Here is a 19,451-nt window from a genome sequence, read left to right as displayed (position 1 = left end):
GAACGAGAGGGCGTGTAGAAAGGTCAAGTTCGGTGGGGGAGGAGCCGCTGTGTCTGTGTCGTGGAGGGAATTGTAAGTCCTTTTATTTCTAGCAGTGAAGGAACAGCTCAAGGGAAGGCATGGCAAGTTCTTTTATTTCTAGAAGTGAAGGAACAGCTCAAGGGAAGGCATGGCAAGTTCTTTTATTTCTAGCAGTGAAGGAACAGCTCAAGGGAAGGCATGGCAAGTTCTTTTATTTCTAGCAGTGAAGGAACAGCTCAAGGGAAGGCATGGCAAGTTCTTTTATTTCTAGCAGTGAAGGAACAGCTCAAGGGAAGGCATGGCAAGTTCTTTTATTTCTAGCAGTGAAGGAGCAGCTCAAGGGAAGGCATGGCAAGTTCTTTTATTTCTAGCAGTGAAGGAACAGCTCAAGGGAAGGCATGGCAAGTTCTTTTATTTCTAGCAGTGAAGGAACAGCTCAAGGGAAGGCATGGCAAGTTCTTTTATTTCTAGCAGTGAAGGAACAGCTCAAGGGAAGGCATGGCAAGTTCTTTTATTTCTAGCAGTGAAGGAACAGCTCAAGGGAAGGCATGGCAAGTTCTTTTATTTCTAGCAGTGAAGGAACAGCTCAAGGGAAGGCATGGCAAGTTCTTTTATTTCTAGCAGTGAAGGAGCAGCTCAAGGGAAGGCATGGAAAGTTCTTTTATTTCTAGCAGTGAAGGAACAGCTCAAGGGAAGGCATGGCAAGTTCTTTTATTTCTAGCAGTGAAGGAACAGCTCAAGGGAAGGCATGGCAAGTTCTTTTATTTCTAGCAGTGAAGGAACAGCTCAAGGGAAGGCATGGCAAGTTCTTTTATTTCTAGAAGTGAAGGAACAGCTCAAGGGAAGGCATGGCAAGTTCTTTTATTTCTAGCAGTGAAGGAACAGCTCAAGGGAAGGCATGGCAAGTTCTTTTATTTCTAGCAGTGAAGGAACAGCTCAAGGGAAGGCATGGCAAGTTCTTTTATTTCTAGCAGTGAAGGAGCAGCTCAAGGGAAGGCATGGCAAGTTCTTTTATTTCTAGCAGTGAAGGAAGGAGCAGAAGGACAAAATTAAGTGAAAACAAACAAACTACAAAAAAAAAAGTGTGTGCCATTGTGTGACGCGGGACAATGGAGGGATTTCAGCAGGTGTTACGCAAGGTGTGTGTGTGTGTGTGTGTGTGTGTGTGTGTGTGTTTCAATTTTTTCACATTTACACCGATTCTATATTTTTTCTTATATTATTTTTAACACGTGATTTATTTTGCACAGGAATGAAAGAGAAAAAAAAAATGAACCGTGTAAAAATATCTCCCGGGAAGGCAAAGGACAGGAAGAGGAGGAAAGTTAGAAAGTTTCGTTCAGTCGGCGCAACATCTGTGGTCATATGCCGGAGAGAGACAGAAGGGGAAGGAGTTATAGGAGAAGGGAACAGACCCCAGGAGACGGGACACAACCCCCGATTAATACCTGGTACCCATTCACTGCTGGGTGGACAGGGGCGTAGGGTATCGGAAAAGCCGCCCAAATTTTTCAACTCCGCCCGGGAATCGAACCTGCGCTCTCTCGATTGTGAGCCGAGTGTGCTAACCACTGCACCACGAGAGAGACAGAAGGGGAAGGAGTTATAGGAGAAGGGAACAGACCCCAGGAGACGGGACACAACCCCTGATTAATACCTGGTACCCATTCACTGCTGGGTGGACAGGGGCGTAGGGCATCGGAAAAGCCGCCCAAATTTTTCAACTCCGCCCGGGAATCGAACCTGCGCTCTCTCGATTGTGAGCCGAGTGTGCTAACCACTGCACCACGAAGCCCCCTGGGAAGAGGAGGAGGAGTGCAGGTACTGACAGGTGTTCACAGGTGTATACATGACATAAACAAACAGCCGCTCAAACACAGGTGGTCAAACTCAGGTAAGGGTAAGTTCGTGATTATAGTTATGTACAGGTGATTCGAGTGATGGTAGTAGTAGTAGTAGTAGTAGTAGTAGTAGTAGTAGTAGTAGTAGTAGTAGTAGTAGTAGTAGTAGTAGAAGTAGTAGTTGTAGTTACTCTCAGAATTATCACTGTTTTTTTTCCTCTTCCTCCTCCTCTTCGTCATTTCTCTTCTTCATCTCTCTCTCTCTCTCTCTCTCTCTCTCTCTCTCTCTCTGCATTGTAGTTCTGGTATAGCTGTTGTTGTTGTTCTTGTTCTTGTTGTTTTGGGTCAGATATATAATTTTTTTTCTTCCTCTTCTTCTTCTTCCTCCTCCTCTTCGTTATTTCTCTTCTTCCTTTCCTTTTTTTTATCTCTCTTTGCATTGTAGTTCTGGTATAGCTGTTGTTGTTGTTGTTGTTCTCAGATTTATTGTTTTTTTCTTCCTCTTCCTCTTCTTCTTCCTCCTCTTCTGTATCTTATCTTCTACCTGCTATCTCTATGCATTCTTTTTCTTCCTTAACTTTTAGCTCAACGCGTCTTCCTCCTCCTCCTTCTTCTCCTTTCCTCCCCTTCATCTCCTCTTCTCTCATTCCCTCTATGCATTCTTCCTCCTCCTCCTTCTTCTCCTTTCCTCCCCTTCATCTCCTCTTCTCTCATTCCCTCTATGCATTCTTCCTCCTCCTCCTTCTTCTCCTTTCCTCCCCTTCATCTCCTCTCCTCTCATTCTTTCTATGCATTCTTCCTCCACTTTTAGCTCGACGCGTCTTCCTCCTCCTCCTTCTTCTCCTTTCCTCCCCTTCATCTCCTCTCCTCTCTTTACATTCTTCCTTCACTCTCTGGTAGACTTCCCAGTACAAGATTTAATCGGGTCAACACGTATTTGACAAGGCTTTCGTAAGAGTTTGGGGTATTTCCAGGGGTAGTTCAATGACCCTGTTGGTAGTCTGACCCTTCTTCTGTACCTTGAACCTAATAAAACACTCATTAGAACCCGACTGATCTCCTTTTCGGCCTTCGGAAATAATTATGTGAGAGGCGGAAACGTTAACGAATAGGCTACTAATTTTTACCACGAGCCAAGACCGAGACCAAGATGATGCCCGGAGAGAAATCCCAAGCCATCTGTGACATCAAGATCAAGACCCTCCCTCCCTTCCACCCCTGCAACGGCCCCCTGAAACCTGTCCCTTCCGCTACTCTCGGGGTTGTCGCTCTAGATCTCTCTCTCTCTGGTGGCCGAGGTGGAGGAAAGGGAGGGAGGGAGGGAGGGAAGGAGGGAGAATGACGCAAGACCCATGCATCCTCTCCTCTCCTCCTCCTTAATTCCTGATCCACCTCACGCGTAACCCCGGTAAGACGTCTCTATCGAGTATCATCTGGATTGTATCTATTTAGGCGTAGTGTTGCAAGTCTCTCTCTCTCTCTCTTGACCTGTATCTCACTCGCTCTTTTTCTTTATCCTCTTTCATTGTTTATCTGCGTTGGTCTCTCTCTCTCTCTCTCTCTCTCTCTCTCTCTCTCTCTCTCTCTCTCTCTGGTTTCGGAATAGAGATACAGGAGGAGGAGGAGGAAATGAAAGGAAGAGAAAGGAGGGAGAGATGAAACAAAGGAGATACAATTAAGAAAAGTCGAAATGAGAGAAAAAAAATGGATGATGATGATGAGGAGGAAGAAGAGGAAGAGGAGAAGGAAGAAAAGAAGGAGAAAAACACGTAAAATAACCACCATATACTATAACCATGTAAGGAAACTCTACGGTGACGGCCGGCCCGATTTCGCAACTGGACCTACACACGAGAACCGGCAGCATCCGGGCATAACACTATCATCTCCACCTCCATCTCCTTAATACCTCCATGCCCATTGCCCTCGAGAACAGCAACGCCGAGTACTGAGGAGGTGAAGGGGAGGAGATAAGAAGAAGGAGGAGGAGGAGGAAGGAGCTGAAGAAAAGAGTAAAGGGGAGGAAATACGAAGGAGGAGGAGGAGGAAGAAGAAAGTGAGGGGAGAAAAGGAGGAGGAGGAAGAAGAAAGTGAGGGGAGAAAAGGAGAAGGAGGAGGAGGAGGAAGAGGAAGAGGAGCTGAAGAAAAAAGTGGAGGAAGAGAGTTGATAGAAGATAAGGTATAGAAGAGGAAGAAGAAGAGGAGGAGGAAGAGAAGTGATGATTCTGACCCTAGATTTAACCAAGAAGAATGAGGGTGATTGTGGGAGGGAGAAGGGAGAGAGGGAGAATAAAGGGAGAAAGAATGAGGCTGGTTGAGGGAGGGAGAAGGGAGAGAACATAAAGGGAGGGGAATGAGGGTGATTGAGGGAGGGAGAAGGGAGAGAGGATGAGAGAGAGGAGGAATGAGGCTGGTTGAGGGAGGGAGGGAGAAGGGAGGTAGAATTAAGGGAGAAAGAATGAAGCTGGTTAAGGGAGATGAGAATGAAAGGGAGGGAAGAGGTGGAACACAGCAAGAAAGGGAGGAAGAATGAGCCTGATTGTGGGGAGGAAAAGAAGGGAGAGAGGGTGAAAGGGAGGGAAGAATGAAAGGGAGGACAAGAAGAGAAGGGAGAGGGAGAATGAGGATGAAGAATGACCCCCAAAAAAGAAAGGGAGGAAGAATGAGCCTGATTGTGAGGAGGAAAAGAAGGGAGAGAAAGTGCAAGGGAGGGAAGAGAAGGGAGAAAGAGTGAAAGGGAGTACAAGAAGGGAGAGAGAGAGAGAGAGAGAGAGAGAGAGAGAGAGAGAGAGAGAGAGAGAGAGAGAGAGAGAGAGAGAGAGAGAGAGAGAGAGAGAGAGAGAGAGAGAGAGAGAGAGAGAGAGAGAGAGAGAATGCCGAGGAAGAAGAATGACCCCAAAAAAGATCGGATTAAATTACGTAACAGTTATCCCTCACAACACCACACCACAATCACCTCCATAATCTCGCTGTGGTGGAGGTGGTGATGGTGATGGTGATGGTGGTCATTACCCTCACAACACCACACCACAATCACCTCCATAATCTCACTGTGGTGGTGGTGGTGGTGGTGGTGGTGGAAGAATGACCCCCCCAAAAAAGATCGGGTTGAATGATAGCGGACTTCCTTCAACCAGTTTATTATCTGCCGCTACAGTCGCTGACGGGCGATGAAAGTCCACTAACAAGCTCCTATGTACATCCCTCTACCGATGAGGCGAATGAGTGAGTCTGGGTGATGATGGAAGGTACTTATTTACAATTTTACTCTGGAGGCTTCCGAGAAAATATAATGCTTGGGTAACGTGATTTAAAGTATATTAGCAATGCCGAGAAAATGAACTTCCACTATAAGAAATCATGCTATACCAACTAAGCGAGAAGCAGTTATCACCATGGCAATGTCTGGTGATCCGTGTGTGTGTGTGTGTGTGTGTGTGTGTGTGTGTGTGTGTGTGTGTGTGTTTACCTAATCGTAATTTTACAGGGCCTTACGCTCATGTGGTCCCGTCTCCATATCTGCACCATAAGAAATAGACTAAGTGGAAGCAATTATCACCATGGAAATGTCTGGTGATCCGTGTGTGTGTGTGTGTGTGTGTGTGTGTGTGTGTGTGTGTGTGTGTGTGTGTGTGTGTGTGTGTTTACCTAATCGTAATTTTACAGGGCCTGGGCTTATGCTTGTGTAGTCCCGTCTCCATATCTGTATTTGTCCAGTTTTTCCTTAAAGTTGTGCACACTTTTCGCCGATACTGCATCCTCACTTAGTCTGTTCCAAACCTCTATGTTTCTGTGCGGGAAGCTATAGTTTTTTGTCTCTCAAGGATCTTACTTTTCTCAATTTTTTACTGTGTGTGTGTGTGTGTGTGTGTGTGTGTGTGTGTGTGTATGTGTGAAGGTATGTTTTTTTTGTCTCTCAAGCATCTTCCTTTTCTCAATTTTTACTGTGTGTGTGTGTGTGTGTGTGTGTGTGTGTGTGTGTGTGTTTGTAAAGAAATTAAAATAAATACCGAGATACTTAACGGCTACATTCCATATCAAGCGTTAATATGGGTTTGTCGGAGGTACGAGAGACCACACGACAACCTCAGACCAGTCACGCCCCTGTACCCTACATTCACTCTCATACACAGCACACAGCGCCCTACCACACACCCACACACCCATCCACCCACACACCTAACAGTACCGTAACACTATCTATCTATCTATCTATGTATCTGTCAATCTGGGAGTTTTCCGATGATTTCTCCGTTAAACTTAAATATAGTTGAAAACAAAAACTCTTAGGGAGCGGCGAGTAGCCTTTTTTTTTTTTTTGCACTCTTTGTTGCCCTTGAGCCGTCTCCTTTGTTGTAAAAAAAAATAATAATAATAATAATAAATAAATAAAAATAAAAAACAAAGTTACCCTGTGCTAACTCTGCCTGAAGGAGTGAAGCAAATGCGCGTCCTAATCACGAGGGGTTCCGAAGGCTTGGTTTGCTTTTTTTTGTCTTGTTTTTGTTACGTCATTTTAATAAACCGCACGGAGATTTAACAAGCAATCATTCCGAAGCCATATCTTTAGCGTTTATATAAAGCGTAGTTTTTCGACCCTCAAACTGGGCGCGGGGTGATTGTCGTTAAGGCCGTCAACAGTTCCTATTATATCCTTCTAATTCAAGTTGCGGACCAGGTTCTCCTTATCTGTGGACGCAATGTTAGTTAGCGATCATTCAACCCACACATTATAAGAACTGGCATTTGCTTCTGCGTGATACCCATACATAAAGGTTCTATCATGTGTCAATCCGTCCGCTGCGATTGGCACGGATTTGGCCTTCACTGGTAGCCTGGTCACACACACTCCCAGGTCTTTCTCTGCCTCCGTGGTGGATAGTGAAGTGTTTCCCATGTGGTATTGGTATGCTGGATATCCCTTCACTGGTAGCCTGGTAACATACACTCCCAGGTCTTTCTCTGCCTCCATGGTGGATAGTGGAGTGTTTCCCATGTGGTATTGGTATGCTGGATATCCCTTCACTGGTAGCCTGGTAACATACACTCCCAGGTCTTTCTCAGCCTCCGTGGTGGATAGTGGAGTGTTTCCCATGTGGTATTGGTATGCTGGATATCCCTTTACTGGTAGCCTGGTAACATACACTCCCAGGTCTTTCTCTGCCTCCGTGGTGGATAGTGGAGTGTTTCCCATGTGGTATTGGTGTGCTGGGTATCCCTTCACTGGTAGCCTGGTAACACACACTCCCAGGTCTTTCTCTGCCTCTGTGGTGGATAGTGGAGTGTTTCCCATGTGGTACTGGTATGCTGGATATCCCTTCACTGGTAGCCTGGTAACATACATTCCCAGGTCTTTCTCTGCCTCTGTGGTGGATAGTGGAGTGTTTCCCATGTGGTATTGGTATGCTGGGTATCCCTTCACTGGTAGCCTGGTAACATACACTCCCAGGTCTTTCTCTGCCTCCGTGGTGGATAGTGGAGTGTTTCCCATGTGGTATTGGTATGCTGGATATCCCTTCATTGGTAGCCTGGTAACATACACTCCCAGAAAAACATACGGTCTATACTTCAATTATTTCCCTGACCATCAAGATTTCCATTCACTCTGATGCAGACCTTTCCTACATGGACAGAAAGGAACAAAAGCCCTTATCCGACAGCTTGTAAGGAGGGTCAGCATCATCTTCAAACCCAAAAGAATGCTGAGGACAACCTGCTTATCCTATGATGTGTGATGTTGTGTGAATTTCAAGAGCAAACAGAACACTCAGGACATTAGTAGACCTTGTTGGGGAAATTTCTTCAACGCAAGGGTGATAAACAGGTGGAATAAACTACCCAAAAGTGACGTCTGCAGCCCTTGCGTCGGCACCTTAACCGAGTACCAGTGACGGGCCAAATCTGTGGCTTTACCGTGTAGCAGCGACGGGCCAAATTTTTGCCATGATACAAACCCCCCAAAATAGATGATGCATAAACTGATCAAAATGCGTTGATATAGATTATGAAATGGTTTGCGTGAGTGATGATTTTTTTCTCATTTTTCTCGCTTAGAGGGACCTTTAAGAAACATGATCCCCGCAGCTACCAGGTTAAAAACAGATTGGACAGTTTTGAGAGAGATGTACCCTTAGGAGAAGCTAGCTCCCTGCCTTTTTACTGTCAACAAGGTAAACAAAACTAGGTGAAATACAAGCTATGAGGTGGGATCAAGACTGTGGGGCGGAGTATGACCTCTTCACTCACTGGTCAATCACTCCAGGTCCAACACTCGTGGCACCAACTCAGAATATCACACAACGCAACCACTTAATTTTCCGACAGTGTTTCTCGCCCACTGACTCCACACATCAGTCCACTCCACTCCGTAGCACCGTTCCACTATGTAACAGGTCACTCCACTCGGTTCTTCAGGCCAGTCAGAGTCGGGTCACTTAGTCTGAGGTGTGTGAAGGCCCTGCTACGGGTCCGCCCTCGTCGTCAGAGTTCACCACCTCCGGGATGTCGCTGAAGAAGTCACATCGGTTCCGCCGCTTTGAGGAGGGAAGGTTGTAGTTCCTCTTACGCTTCTTGCTTCCCTGGGGTGTGAACGGAGGGTGAGGAGGGTGGAGGGACAAAGGAACGATAAACTCATACAAATCGAGTAGAGGAGAAAACAAAAGAGGATGTACAGTGAGTGAAAAGCAAGAAGCATCAAGCAATTTCGGCGCTGGAGGAAAAAAGGGAGAGGATGATGAGGAACAGACTGAGACAAAGGAACGCTAAAGTCATACATATCGAATAGAGGAGAAAACAAAAGAGGATGTACAGGGAGTGAAAAGCAAGAAGCATCAAGCAATTTCGGCGCTGGAGAAAAAAAAAAGGGAGAGGATGATTAGAAACAGACAAGGAAAAGACAGAAGGGTCAAGCAATTTCAGCGCTGGAGAAAAAAAAGGAGAGGATGATGAGAAACAGACAAGGAAAAGCCAGAAGGGTCAAGCAATTTCAGAGCTGGAGAAAAAAGGGAGAGGATGATGAGAAACACACAAGGAAAAGCCAGAAGGGTCAAGCAATTTCAGAGCTGGAGAGAAAAAAAAAAGGGAGATGATGATGAACAGACCAAACAGAAAACCGGAAGCATCATGTGGACCAGGCATGATGACCACACATATTTTTTTTAAACGGCAAAGGAAGCAACTCAAGGGCAACAACAACAACAAAAAAGTGTGGGGAAAAAACCGGCTAATTGCTGCTCCTATAAATGTGAGGTCAATTTTGGGTGGCGAGGTGTCTTGGAAAAAAAAAAAAATAAATAAATAAATAAATAAATAAAATCTCAATACTCTCCCCTTGAAAGCATATACGTACTAGCAAAAAGCACATACCAATACTCTCCCCTTGAAAGCATATACTACCAAAAAGTACATACCAATACTCTCCCCTTGAAGGCATATACTACCAAAAAGCACATACCAATACTCTCCCCTTGAAAGCATATACTACCAAAAAGTACATACCAATACTCTCCCCTTGAAGGCATATACTACCAAAAAGCACATACCAATACTCTCCCCTTGAAAGCATACACTTAACGAAGCAGTCACCAACATCCCTCACATGCCATACCAAAACAGCACATGACAAGGGCACCCAAACCAAACTAAGGGTCATAAAGGCTTTCCAAATTTTGCGAACTATGAATGTTGACAAAGATGCAGATACCGGGCTTTCATTTCGCTGATATGAATGAGGATGTGGGTGCCAAGCGTACATGCTCCAAGGGTGAGGATGCTGGTGCAGAGATGAGATGACAAGATGAAACAGGGATGGGGGATGGGAAGCAGGTTAGTTTGGGGTGTTGGCAAGGGGGTGAAACGTAAATAAATACAACCCCCATTCAACAAACAGCCCCATTCAGTGAAAACAACACCAGCGATAGAGGAATGTTGGCATGATGGGAGAAAAAAGATTAAAAAAACAATCAATAGGTTAGTTTGGGGTGTCAGCAATGAGGGAGAAATGTAAATAAATACACCCCCCATTCAACAAACAGCCCCATTCAGTGAAAACAACACCAGCAATAGAGAAATGTTGGCATGCTGGGAGAAAAAGATTAAAAAAACAAGCAATAGGTTAGTTTGGGGTGTTAGCAATGGGGGTGAAACGTAAATAAATACACCCCCCATACAACAAGCAGCCCCATTCAGTGATAACGACACCAGCGATAGAGAAAAGTTGGCATGCTGGGAGAAAAAGATTAAAAACAATGAATAGGTTAGTTTGGGGTGTTGGCAAGGGGTTTAATATAAATAAATACACCCCCCATTCAACAAACAGCCCCATTCAGTGATAACGATACCAGCGAGTGTATTAGCAGATAAAGATTAAGCTAGCAAAGACCACAAACGGCAAGCAATAGGTTACTCATAGTTTGGGGTATCGGCAATGGGGTGAAACGTAAATAAATACACCCCCCATTTAACAGACAGCCCCATTCAGTGAAAACAACACCAGCAATAGAGGAATGTAGGCATGATGGGAGAAAAAGATTAAAAACAATGAATAGGTTAGTTTGGGGTGTTGGCAAGGGGGTGAAACATAAATAAATACACCCCCCATTCAACAAACAGCCCCATTCAGTGAAAACAACACCAGCAATAGAGAAAAGTTGGTGTGCTTGGAGAAAAAGATTAAAAAAACAATCAATAGGTTAGTTTGGGGTGTCAGCAATGGGGGAGAAATGTAAATAAATACACCCCCCATTCAACAAACAGCCCCATTCAGTGAAAACAACACCAGCAATAGAGAAAAGTTGGTGTGCTTGGAGAAAAGATTAAAAAAACAATCAATAGGTTAGTTTGGGGTGTCAGCAATGTGGGAGAAATGTAAATAAATACACCCCCCATTCAACAAACAGCCCCATTCAGTGAAAACAACACCAGCAATAGAGAAATGTTGGCATGATGGGAGAAAAAAGATTAAAAAAACAATCAATAGGTTAGTTTGGGGTGTCAGCAATGTGGGAGAAATGTAAATAAATACACCCCCCATTCAACAAAACAGCCCCATTCAGTGAAAACAACACCAGCAATAGAGAAATGTTGGCGTGCTGGGAGAAAAAGATTAAAAACAATGAATAGGTTAGTTTGGGGTGTTGGCAAGGGGGTGAAACGTAAATAAATACACCCCCCATTCAACAGACAGCCCCATTCAGTGAAAACACCAGCAATAGAGAAATGTTGGCATGATGGGAGAAAAAAGATTAAAAAAACAATCAATAGGTTAGTTTGGGGTGTCAGCAATGTGGGAGAAATGTAAATAAATACACCCCCCATTCAGTAAAAACAACACCAGCAACAGAGAACAGATGATATAAATGGGAAAAGAAAATACAAAAGAAAACATTGCGACAATATAACCACAAGACAAGATGGCCACTAACCTTCTTGCTCTCCTCATTGTCCATATCATAAAGATACTCGATGTTCCAGAAGCGCACCACCTCCTCAAGGGCACAGCTGGCCAGTAGCGTCCCATCGTGCGACACCGAGATGTTGTCCACCCCGAAGTAGTCATGCTGTCCCACTATGCCCACAAAACGGTGCGGGTACAGCTGCACGGCCCTGGGTGGAGAAGGGACAGTGGAGAGGTGTGTCAGTGGAGTGAGTGGGATATGGGAGGTGTGACTTCATTCCTAACCTACCACCTTATCAAGCAAGCCTACCTTACATACACACACACAACTGCACTGGTCTATATGGAGAAAAGAAGAGCAGAGACATGCTTGGGGTGGCTTCCTGAACCCCGTGACTGTGGATTTCCTACAAGAAGACATCACCAAGCTACAGGAATGGAACAAAAAGTGGCTGCTACAATTCACTGAAGAAAAATGTAAAGTCCTGCACCTTGGGAGGGAATATCCAGCACACCAATACCACATGGGAAACACTCCACTATCCACCACAGAGGCAGAGAAAGACCTGGGAGTGTATTTTACCAGGCTACTAGTGAAGGGATATCCAGCATACCAATACCACATGGGAAACACTCCACTATCCACCACGGAGGCAGAGAAAGACCTGGGAGTGTATGTTACCAGGCTACCAGTGAAGGCCAAATCCGTGTCAATCGTAGCGGACGGGTTAAAAACAAAACTAACCATGCATGCTAAAGTAAGAGGGCATTTTATTTTAGTGGGTTTTTTGTTTTAGCAAGATCGTATTCCTATTTTATTTTGCCCTTGAGCTACCTTAAAAAAAAAAAAAAAAAAAAAAAAAAAAAAAAAAAAAATCCAACCTAATCTACCCCTCACACGCACCTGATGTTCGTGTCCTCGCAGCCGGTGATGAAGAGGTTGTCGGTGATGGGCGTGATGCAGTTGATCATCCCTCTGTGCCCCGGAAACTGGTCGATGTGGTAGGAGAACTCACCCCACTTGAAGATGTACAGCGTCCCCTCGCCTGACCCCACCACCAGCCGGGACCCATCGCGAACTAGGCCGAGGGAGGTCAACTCGCTGGGGTACATCTCTGACTGCAAGGGGAAGGTTCGGAGGTCAGAATTGTGTGTTTATTACTGAGATACAGGGACTAAGAATATGAATTTGTAGTCTATTGTGTGTTAAGTCAATGTTATGTGTAAATAAATTAATCTTTCAAGAGGAGGGTATCACGTCACCTCGCCACCTCAAAATTGACCTCTAATTTGACCTCTCGTCCATTTTTCCTTCACCTGAGCAGCATCTAGCGATCTTTTTTGTGATTTTTGTTTTTGTTTTTTTGTCTTGCTGTAAAAAAATTTCCTTCATCTGAGCAGCATCTTGTGATCTATTTTGTTATTTTTTTGTTTTTTTGCCTTGCTGTAAAAAAAAATAAAAAATAAGTGAAATAAAAAGTGGAAATCATTGTACAGATCTCCCCTAACACACCTGAACATCGAGGGCCTTCTTCCTGAGGTCAAAGGTGTTGATGGAACCGTCACCGAGGGCAGCCACCAGCGTCTTCTTCCCCTCGTCCCCCAGCAGCGACTTCACGGCCTCCTCGCCACACTCCACCTTAAACGCCGCCTTCCGTTTCCGCAGATCCCAGACTTTGACCGTGCCCTTGTCATCCCCCGTGGCGCACATGTTCTCGTCCACACAGAAGAAGCTCGATATGGGTGACTCGTGTGCCTCCAATAGGTGTTGTTTGATGGCCGACGCACCCATGTCCAGGACCGCCAGAGACTTGTCCTCGCTGGTGGTGAAGAGGAGGGACCCGTCTTCGTTGTAGCAGACGGAGCGACATGACATCTTGTGGTGGGAGAAGTGCGTCACCTCCTCCGTCACCTCCTTGTTGTACCGTCGGCTGTGGGGGACGAGGGTTAAGTTCAGTAAAAAGTTGGAAAGTTTTGTTTAGTCGGCGCAACATCTGTGGTCATATGCCGGAGAGAGAGACAGGAGGGGGAAGGAATTATAGGAGAAGGGAACAGACCCCAGGAGACGGGACACAACCCCCGATTGATACCTGGTACCCATTCACTGCTGGGTGGACAGGGGCGTAGGGTATCGGAAAAGCCGCCCAAATTTTTCCTCTCCACCCGGGAATCGAACTTGGGGTCTCTCGATTGTGAGCCGAGTGTGCTAACCACTGCACCACGAAGCCCCCGGTTAAGTTCAGGCTAGGTAATGATGAGAGAGAGAATGAAAGGGAGGAGAAAGAGCCTGGTTGTGGGAAGGAAAAGAAGGGAGAGAATGAAAGGGAGGGTCGAGGTGGGACAGAGCAGGAAAGGGAGGAGAATGAGCCTGGTTGTGGGAAGTAAAAGAAGGGAGAGAATAAAAGGGAGGGTAGAGGTGGGACAGAACATGAAAGGGAGGAGAATGAGCCTGGTTGTGGGAAGGAAAGAAGAGAGAGAATGAAAGGGAAGAGAAGGGAGAAAGAGTAAAGCTAAAGCAATCATTTAAAGAAGACAACCACCTGTGAAAGTCAAATTAACCTTCTCTGTGGCCTCGGAAAACAGCAATAATGGATACGTTTAATATGAACTTTTGGCAGACTGTGGAGGACGAGGGTTAAGTCAAGGCTTGGTAATGATGTCAGGCAAGAAAGTGTAAGACTGTAGCAACCATATATAGAGGAAAAACACCCATGAAAGTCAAATTAATCTTCTCTGCAGCCTCGGAAAACAGCAATAATGGATACGTTTAATATGAACTTTTGGCATTGAGTGTGGGGGACGAGGGTTAAGTCAAGGCTTGGTAATGATGTCAGGTAAGAAAGTGTAAGACTGTAGCAACCATATATAGAGGAAAAACACCCATGAAAGTCAAATTAACCTTCTCTGCAGCCTCGGAAAATAGCAATAATCGGAGCCTGGTATGTTTACTATGAACTTTCGGCATTGAGTGTGGGGGACGAGGGTTAAGTCAAGGCTTGGTAATGATGTCAGGGAAGAAAATGTAAGACTGTAGCAACCATATATAGAGGAAAAACACCCATGAAAGTCAAATTAATCTTCTCTGCAGCCTCGGAAAATAGCAATAATCGGAGCCTGGTATGTTTACTATGAACTTTTGGCATTGAGTGTGGGGGACGAGGGTTAAGTCAAGGCTTGGTAATGATGTCAGGTAAGAAAGTGTAGGGGCCAAATTTGTGGCTTTACCGTGTACCAGCGACGGGCCAAATTTTTGCCTTGATATAAACCCCCCAAAATAAATGATGCATAAACTGATCACAAATGCGTTGATATATATTATGAAATGGTTTGTGTGAGTGATGATTTTTTCTCATTTTTCTCGCTCAGAGGGGCCTTTAAGAAACATGATCCCCGCAGCTACTGGGTGAATATGGACTTTTGGCATTCCATTTTTCCCTTTCCCAAGCACCCCAGTCTAACTCACATGAACACTCGATTGAGCCTGATATGTTTAACCCGGTAGCAGCGGGGATCATGATTCTTAATGGTCCCTCTAAGTGAGAAAAATGAGAAAAAATCACCCCTCACACAAACCATTTCATAATATATATCGAAGCATTTGTGATCAGTTTATGTATCATCTATTTTGGGGGGTTTAAATCATGGCACAAATTTGGCCCGTCGCTGCTACCGGGTTAAGAACAGACCTTTGGCATTTCACTTTTCCCTTTCCCCGAGCACCCCAGTCTAACTCACATGAAGACCTTGCCGTCGATCGAGGCCATGGAGAGCAGGTCTGCCTCGGGGTGGAAGCACAGGTCCATGATCATCGCCTCGGTCTCCAGCTGTGGCGGGTGTTCGCGGTTCGCCTCCGAGTTTTCCGTCACCCCAAACAGCTCGGACAACTTCACCATCTCCTCCTCCGAGCTACTACTGCTGCTGTCAAGGTCGTCATCGCTGTCGCTGTCACTGTTGCTCTGTGGGTGGAGAGAGAAGTTAGCCTACCTTACCTTACCTCACCTTACCTAACCTTACCTTACCTAACTTTACCTTACCTTACCTTACATTACCTCACCTAACCTTACCATATCTTGTCTTATCTTACTTTACCTAGCCTTCCTCCTTCCCTAAAAAAAAAAAAAAAATAAAAAAAAAATAAAATAAAAAAAAAGACAGCTGATTTTAACCTTTTTCTCCTTTCTTTATGCCAAACATCATATTAAGAGCTCCTTAAGACTAGCCATACCTTCTCCTTCCTTTATCTGCCCTAACACACCCCTTACATTCTAACCAAGCTTCCCTCTACATGCGACACCCACCTCGTAATCCTCGCCGTACGCGTCTCCGTCCTGCAGGAAAGGAAAACAAGGACATCTGAGTACAAAACATATAACAATTGACCCTTTAAGTAATATTCATCAATGACATTCTTATCAAAGTCTTATTTCACTGTATAAAATCATCCTCTGAGCTGAGTTTACGCACTTCAGTAAATGGCATACATACACTGACCTATTTCAGGCTTTTAAATGCCCTATGCCTACTACCTCTACCCATGCAAGTCAACATTTACGACACTATGTATACTTAACCTGGAAGCAGCGATGGGCCAAATTTGTGGCTTCACCGTGTACCAGCAACGGGCCAAATTTTTGCCATGATATAAACCCCCAAAACTAGATGATGCATAAACTGATCACAAATGCGTTGATATATATTATGAAATGGTTTGTGTGAGTGATGATTTTTTCTCATTTTTCTTGCTTGGAGGGGCCTTTAAGAAACATGATCCCCACAGCTACCGGGTTAAATGCCTTTTTCCTGCTGCCTCTACCCATGAAAGTCAAGTTATATGATCCGATATTTACACTTAAATAAAAAACATGTTAAAAGAAGGAGAAAATGAAAAAAAAAAAAAGAATAAAGGGAGCGAGAGAAGAAGGGGAATGGAAAAAAAAAGAAAAGAAAGGAAAATAATGAAGATGGGTGAAAATTGACAAAATGGACGAGTGTTCCTTACCAGCGCCTGATTCCCATTGTACCGATCTGGGGACACGTCGCCGTTGATGCTGCCGCCGTCCCCATCGCTGGCCTCCTCCCCGTCACCCTCCTCCTCCTCCTCCGCCTCCCCCCCGCCATGGCCAAACACGCCCCCGGGAGGGATTTCATCTCCCGAGTCGTCTGAGTCGCCTGCATCCTCCTGAAACAAAACAAAACAGCTGAAGATATTTGTATTTTTTTTATACAATCAAAATTTACAGAAATAAGGAAATAAACACTTAAAGCCTCACAAGAGTCAGTCGCTACTGAAGTTGAGCCTCACAGTGAGCACATAGTGAAGCAAATCACAAGTATTCTTAAAAAATAATTAAACTCAACATATCTACCCTAACTAAACCACCTCCTGACAGAGGGGTTGCACTCCTCCCCCTAAATTAAAGTATAACTAGATGTAGCATCACTTAGTGGGGGGCTTTGCCCACCACTGACCTCATTGTCTAGCTCTTTCCAAGGGAAATTGCTATTAGAAAAATTAGTAGTAGGCATTACAAGATATGTCACAATAAAATGTCACACTCCACTGTGCAATGGGTGCAAAACTAGATAAATACCATGGACTTGGCAAGACTGAATTTTTAGAATCACTCTGACATTTGTTTTCCTTAAAATATTCAAACTAACCAAACACCTTACCTACACATCTTACCTAGACGGCTTCCACGAGAAGGGAACCCCACAAGTGCCAACACGCCAGCAGAATGCATATTTGCATAATTACTCTTAGCACTAAAACTATTGCTGCTGCTGGAAGGTGTGTTGATTGCACTAAGTAAAGACTAGTTATAAAATACAATGACTTATATGTATATAAATGAAATAAGCCTATCACGACCCACTTAAGAAGTCTTAGGCCTCCCTGGTGGCTGAACTTGCTTGCCCTCGGCTCTGCCTTTCCCTGGTGTGTGTGGTCTTCTTCTTCTTCTTCTTCTTTTGACCTGTGACGCTTTGTATCGCTTCTTAGGTCCTCCTCCTTTCGTTCCTCTTTTTCACTTAGGGACACTTTCACAGTCATTTTGCTTGTTTTGATCGTTACCAATGGCGGTGATTGACGCTATAGTTTTCCACGTGAAACTGGCCTATGGGGTAGTGGCAGCTGCAGAGGAAGTGAGAGTGTGTGGCAAGGTGCAGGGCTAGGCTAACCCCGCAGCCGCCACTACCCCATAGGCCAGTTTTACGTGGAAATACTATAACGGTGATAACAGCCATTGGTAACGATCTAAACAACCAAAACGACTGTGAAAGCGGCCCATAGTTACCAACATCATCCAGCGCTCACAGGTGGTTCTTCACCCGACTCACCTCACCCTACCCTCAATGGGGCCTGGCTGACTACTTGTCTTGGTGCTTTGTGGCCATGGCTCAGGCAGGACAGTAGGGCATGGCTGGGGACAAGGCTGCTGTGACCCCAGACCAGCCACCCAGCACAGGGGGCCATGTGGCTGATGAGACTTGTCCTGACCCTCACTACAACTAGGTCACTACAGCCAGGTCACTACAACTAGGTCACTACAACTAGGTCACTACAGCTAGGTCACTACAGCTAGGTCACAACAGCTAGGTCACTACAGCTAGGTCACTACAGCTAGGTCACTACAGCTAGGTCACTACAGCTAGGTCACAACAGCTAGGACTAGGTCACTACAGCTAGGTCACTACAGCTAGGTCACTACAGCTAGGTCACAACAGCTAGGTCACAACAGCTAGGTCACTACAGCTAGGTCACTACAGCTAGGTCACAACAGCTAGGTCACAACAGCTAGGTCACAACAGCTAGGACTAGGTCACTACAGCTAGGTCACTACAGCTAGGTCACAACAGCTAGGTCACAACAGCTAGGTCACAACAGCTAGGTCACTACAGCTAGGTCACTACAGCTAGGTCACAACAGCTAGGTCACTACAGCTAGGTCACTACAGCTAGGTCACTACAGCTAGGTCACTACAGCTAGGTCACAACAGCTAGGTCACTACAGCTAGGTCACAACAGCTAGGTCACTACAGCTAGGTCACTACAGCTAGGTCACTACAGCTAGGTCACAACAGCTAGGTCACTACAGCTAGGTCACTACAACTAGGTCACAACAGCTAGGTCACAACAGCTAAGTCACTACAGCTAAGTCACTACAGCTAGGTCACTACAGCTAAGTCACTACAGCTAGGTCACTACAGCTAGGTCAGAACAGCTAGGTCAGAACAGCTAGGTCACTACAGCTAGGTCACTACAGCTAGGTCACTACAACTAGGTCACAACAGCTAGGTCACAACAGCTAAGTCACTACAGCTAAGTCACTACAGCTAGGTCACTACAGCTAGGTCACTACAGCTAGGTCAGAACAGCTAGGTCACTACAACTAGGTCACTACAAGTAGGTGAATACAGGCAGGTGACCACAACCATGTAATACTCACGATGCTGGGGATAAGGGTCTTCATGGCGGTGCAGCAGGACAGACAGACAGACAGACAGGGACAGGCTGCTGCTGGACCTGTGGTTTGTTTACCTTCGACACGTGCTCCTCCTCCTCGACCTCTTCCTCTTCCTCTTCTTGTGACCTGTAGCTCTCCTCCTTCTTCTTCTTCTTCTTCTTTAGACCTGTATATCTCTCCTTCTTCTTCTTCTTCTTCTTCTTCTTTAGACCTGTATATCTCTTCTTCTTTACAGGTCAACAACAAGGGAAAAGGGAGGAAAAACATGCCATCCCAACCCCCAGACAGTACAGAGTGTGATTATACAACTATAGGGATACATGTTGTGAAGTATAGAAGTGATTGATTGATTGATTGATTGATTGATTGTTTATTGTTGCAGGTAAAACAACAAGGGAGAAGGGAGGAACATGCCATCCCAACTCCCGGGCAGGACAGAGTGTGATTATACAACTAAGGATACATGTTGCGAAGTATAGAAGTGATTGATTGATTGATTGATTGATTGATAGTTTATTGCTGCAGGTAAAACAACAAGGGAGAAGGGAGGAACATGCCATCCCAACCCCCAGGCAGTACAGTGATTGATTGATTGATAGTGTATTGTTGCAAGTAACTATCAATCAATCATCAATCAATCCTAAAACAAAAGGAGTAGACATAAGGGACTGGACATATAAACAACAATCTAGGGGCAGATGCAGGATACTAACTGAGCACAGATGAAAGA

At 45.1% G+C, this 19,451-nt stretch overlaps 1 protein-coding gene across 1 annotated transcript; it reads right to left on the bottom strand.

Annotated features, from left to right (window-relative positions):
- Nucleotides 1–5,800: 5,800 nt before the first annotated feature.
- LOC126985263 (WD repeat-containing protein 55-like) lies at nucleotides 5,801–18,861 on the bottom strand. Its single transcript, XM_050839896.1, has 8 exons — nucleotides 18,704–18,861; nucleotides 16,256–16,435; nucleotides 15,555–15,584; nucleotides 14,992–15,212; nucleotides 12,770–13,187; nucleotides 12,161–12,375; nucleotides 11,285–11,465; nucleotides 5,801–8,440 (listed from the first exon to the last, which is right to left on the bottom strand). Exons 1-8 carry the CDS (start codon nucleotides 18,725–18,727, stop codon nucleotides 8,297–8,299), a joined length of 1,413 nt encoding a protein of 470 aa, XP_050695853.1. The 5' UTR covers nucleotides 18,728–18,861; the 3' UTR covers nucleotides 5,801–8,296.
- Nucleotides 18,862–19,451: the final 590 nt, after the last annotated feature.

The sequence above is a fragment of the Eriocheir sinensis genome, chromosome 59, assembly GCF_024679095.1.
Source record: "Eriocheir sinensis breed Jianghai 21 chromosome 59, ASM2467909v1, whole genome shotgun sequence".
Taxonomy (NCBI): Eukaryota; Metazoa; Arthropoda; class Malacostraca; order Decapoda; family Varunidae; genus Eriocheir; species Eriocheir sinensis.
The sequence above is the reverse complement of the archived record's forward strand: the minus strand, read 5'-3'. Positions and strand labels throughout refer to the sequence as shown.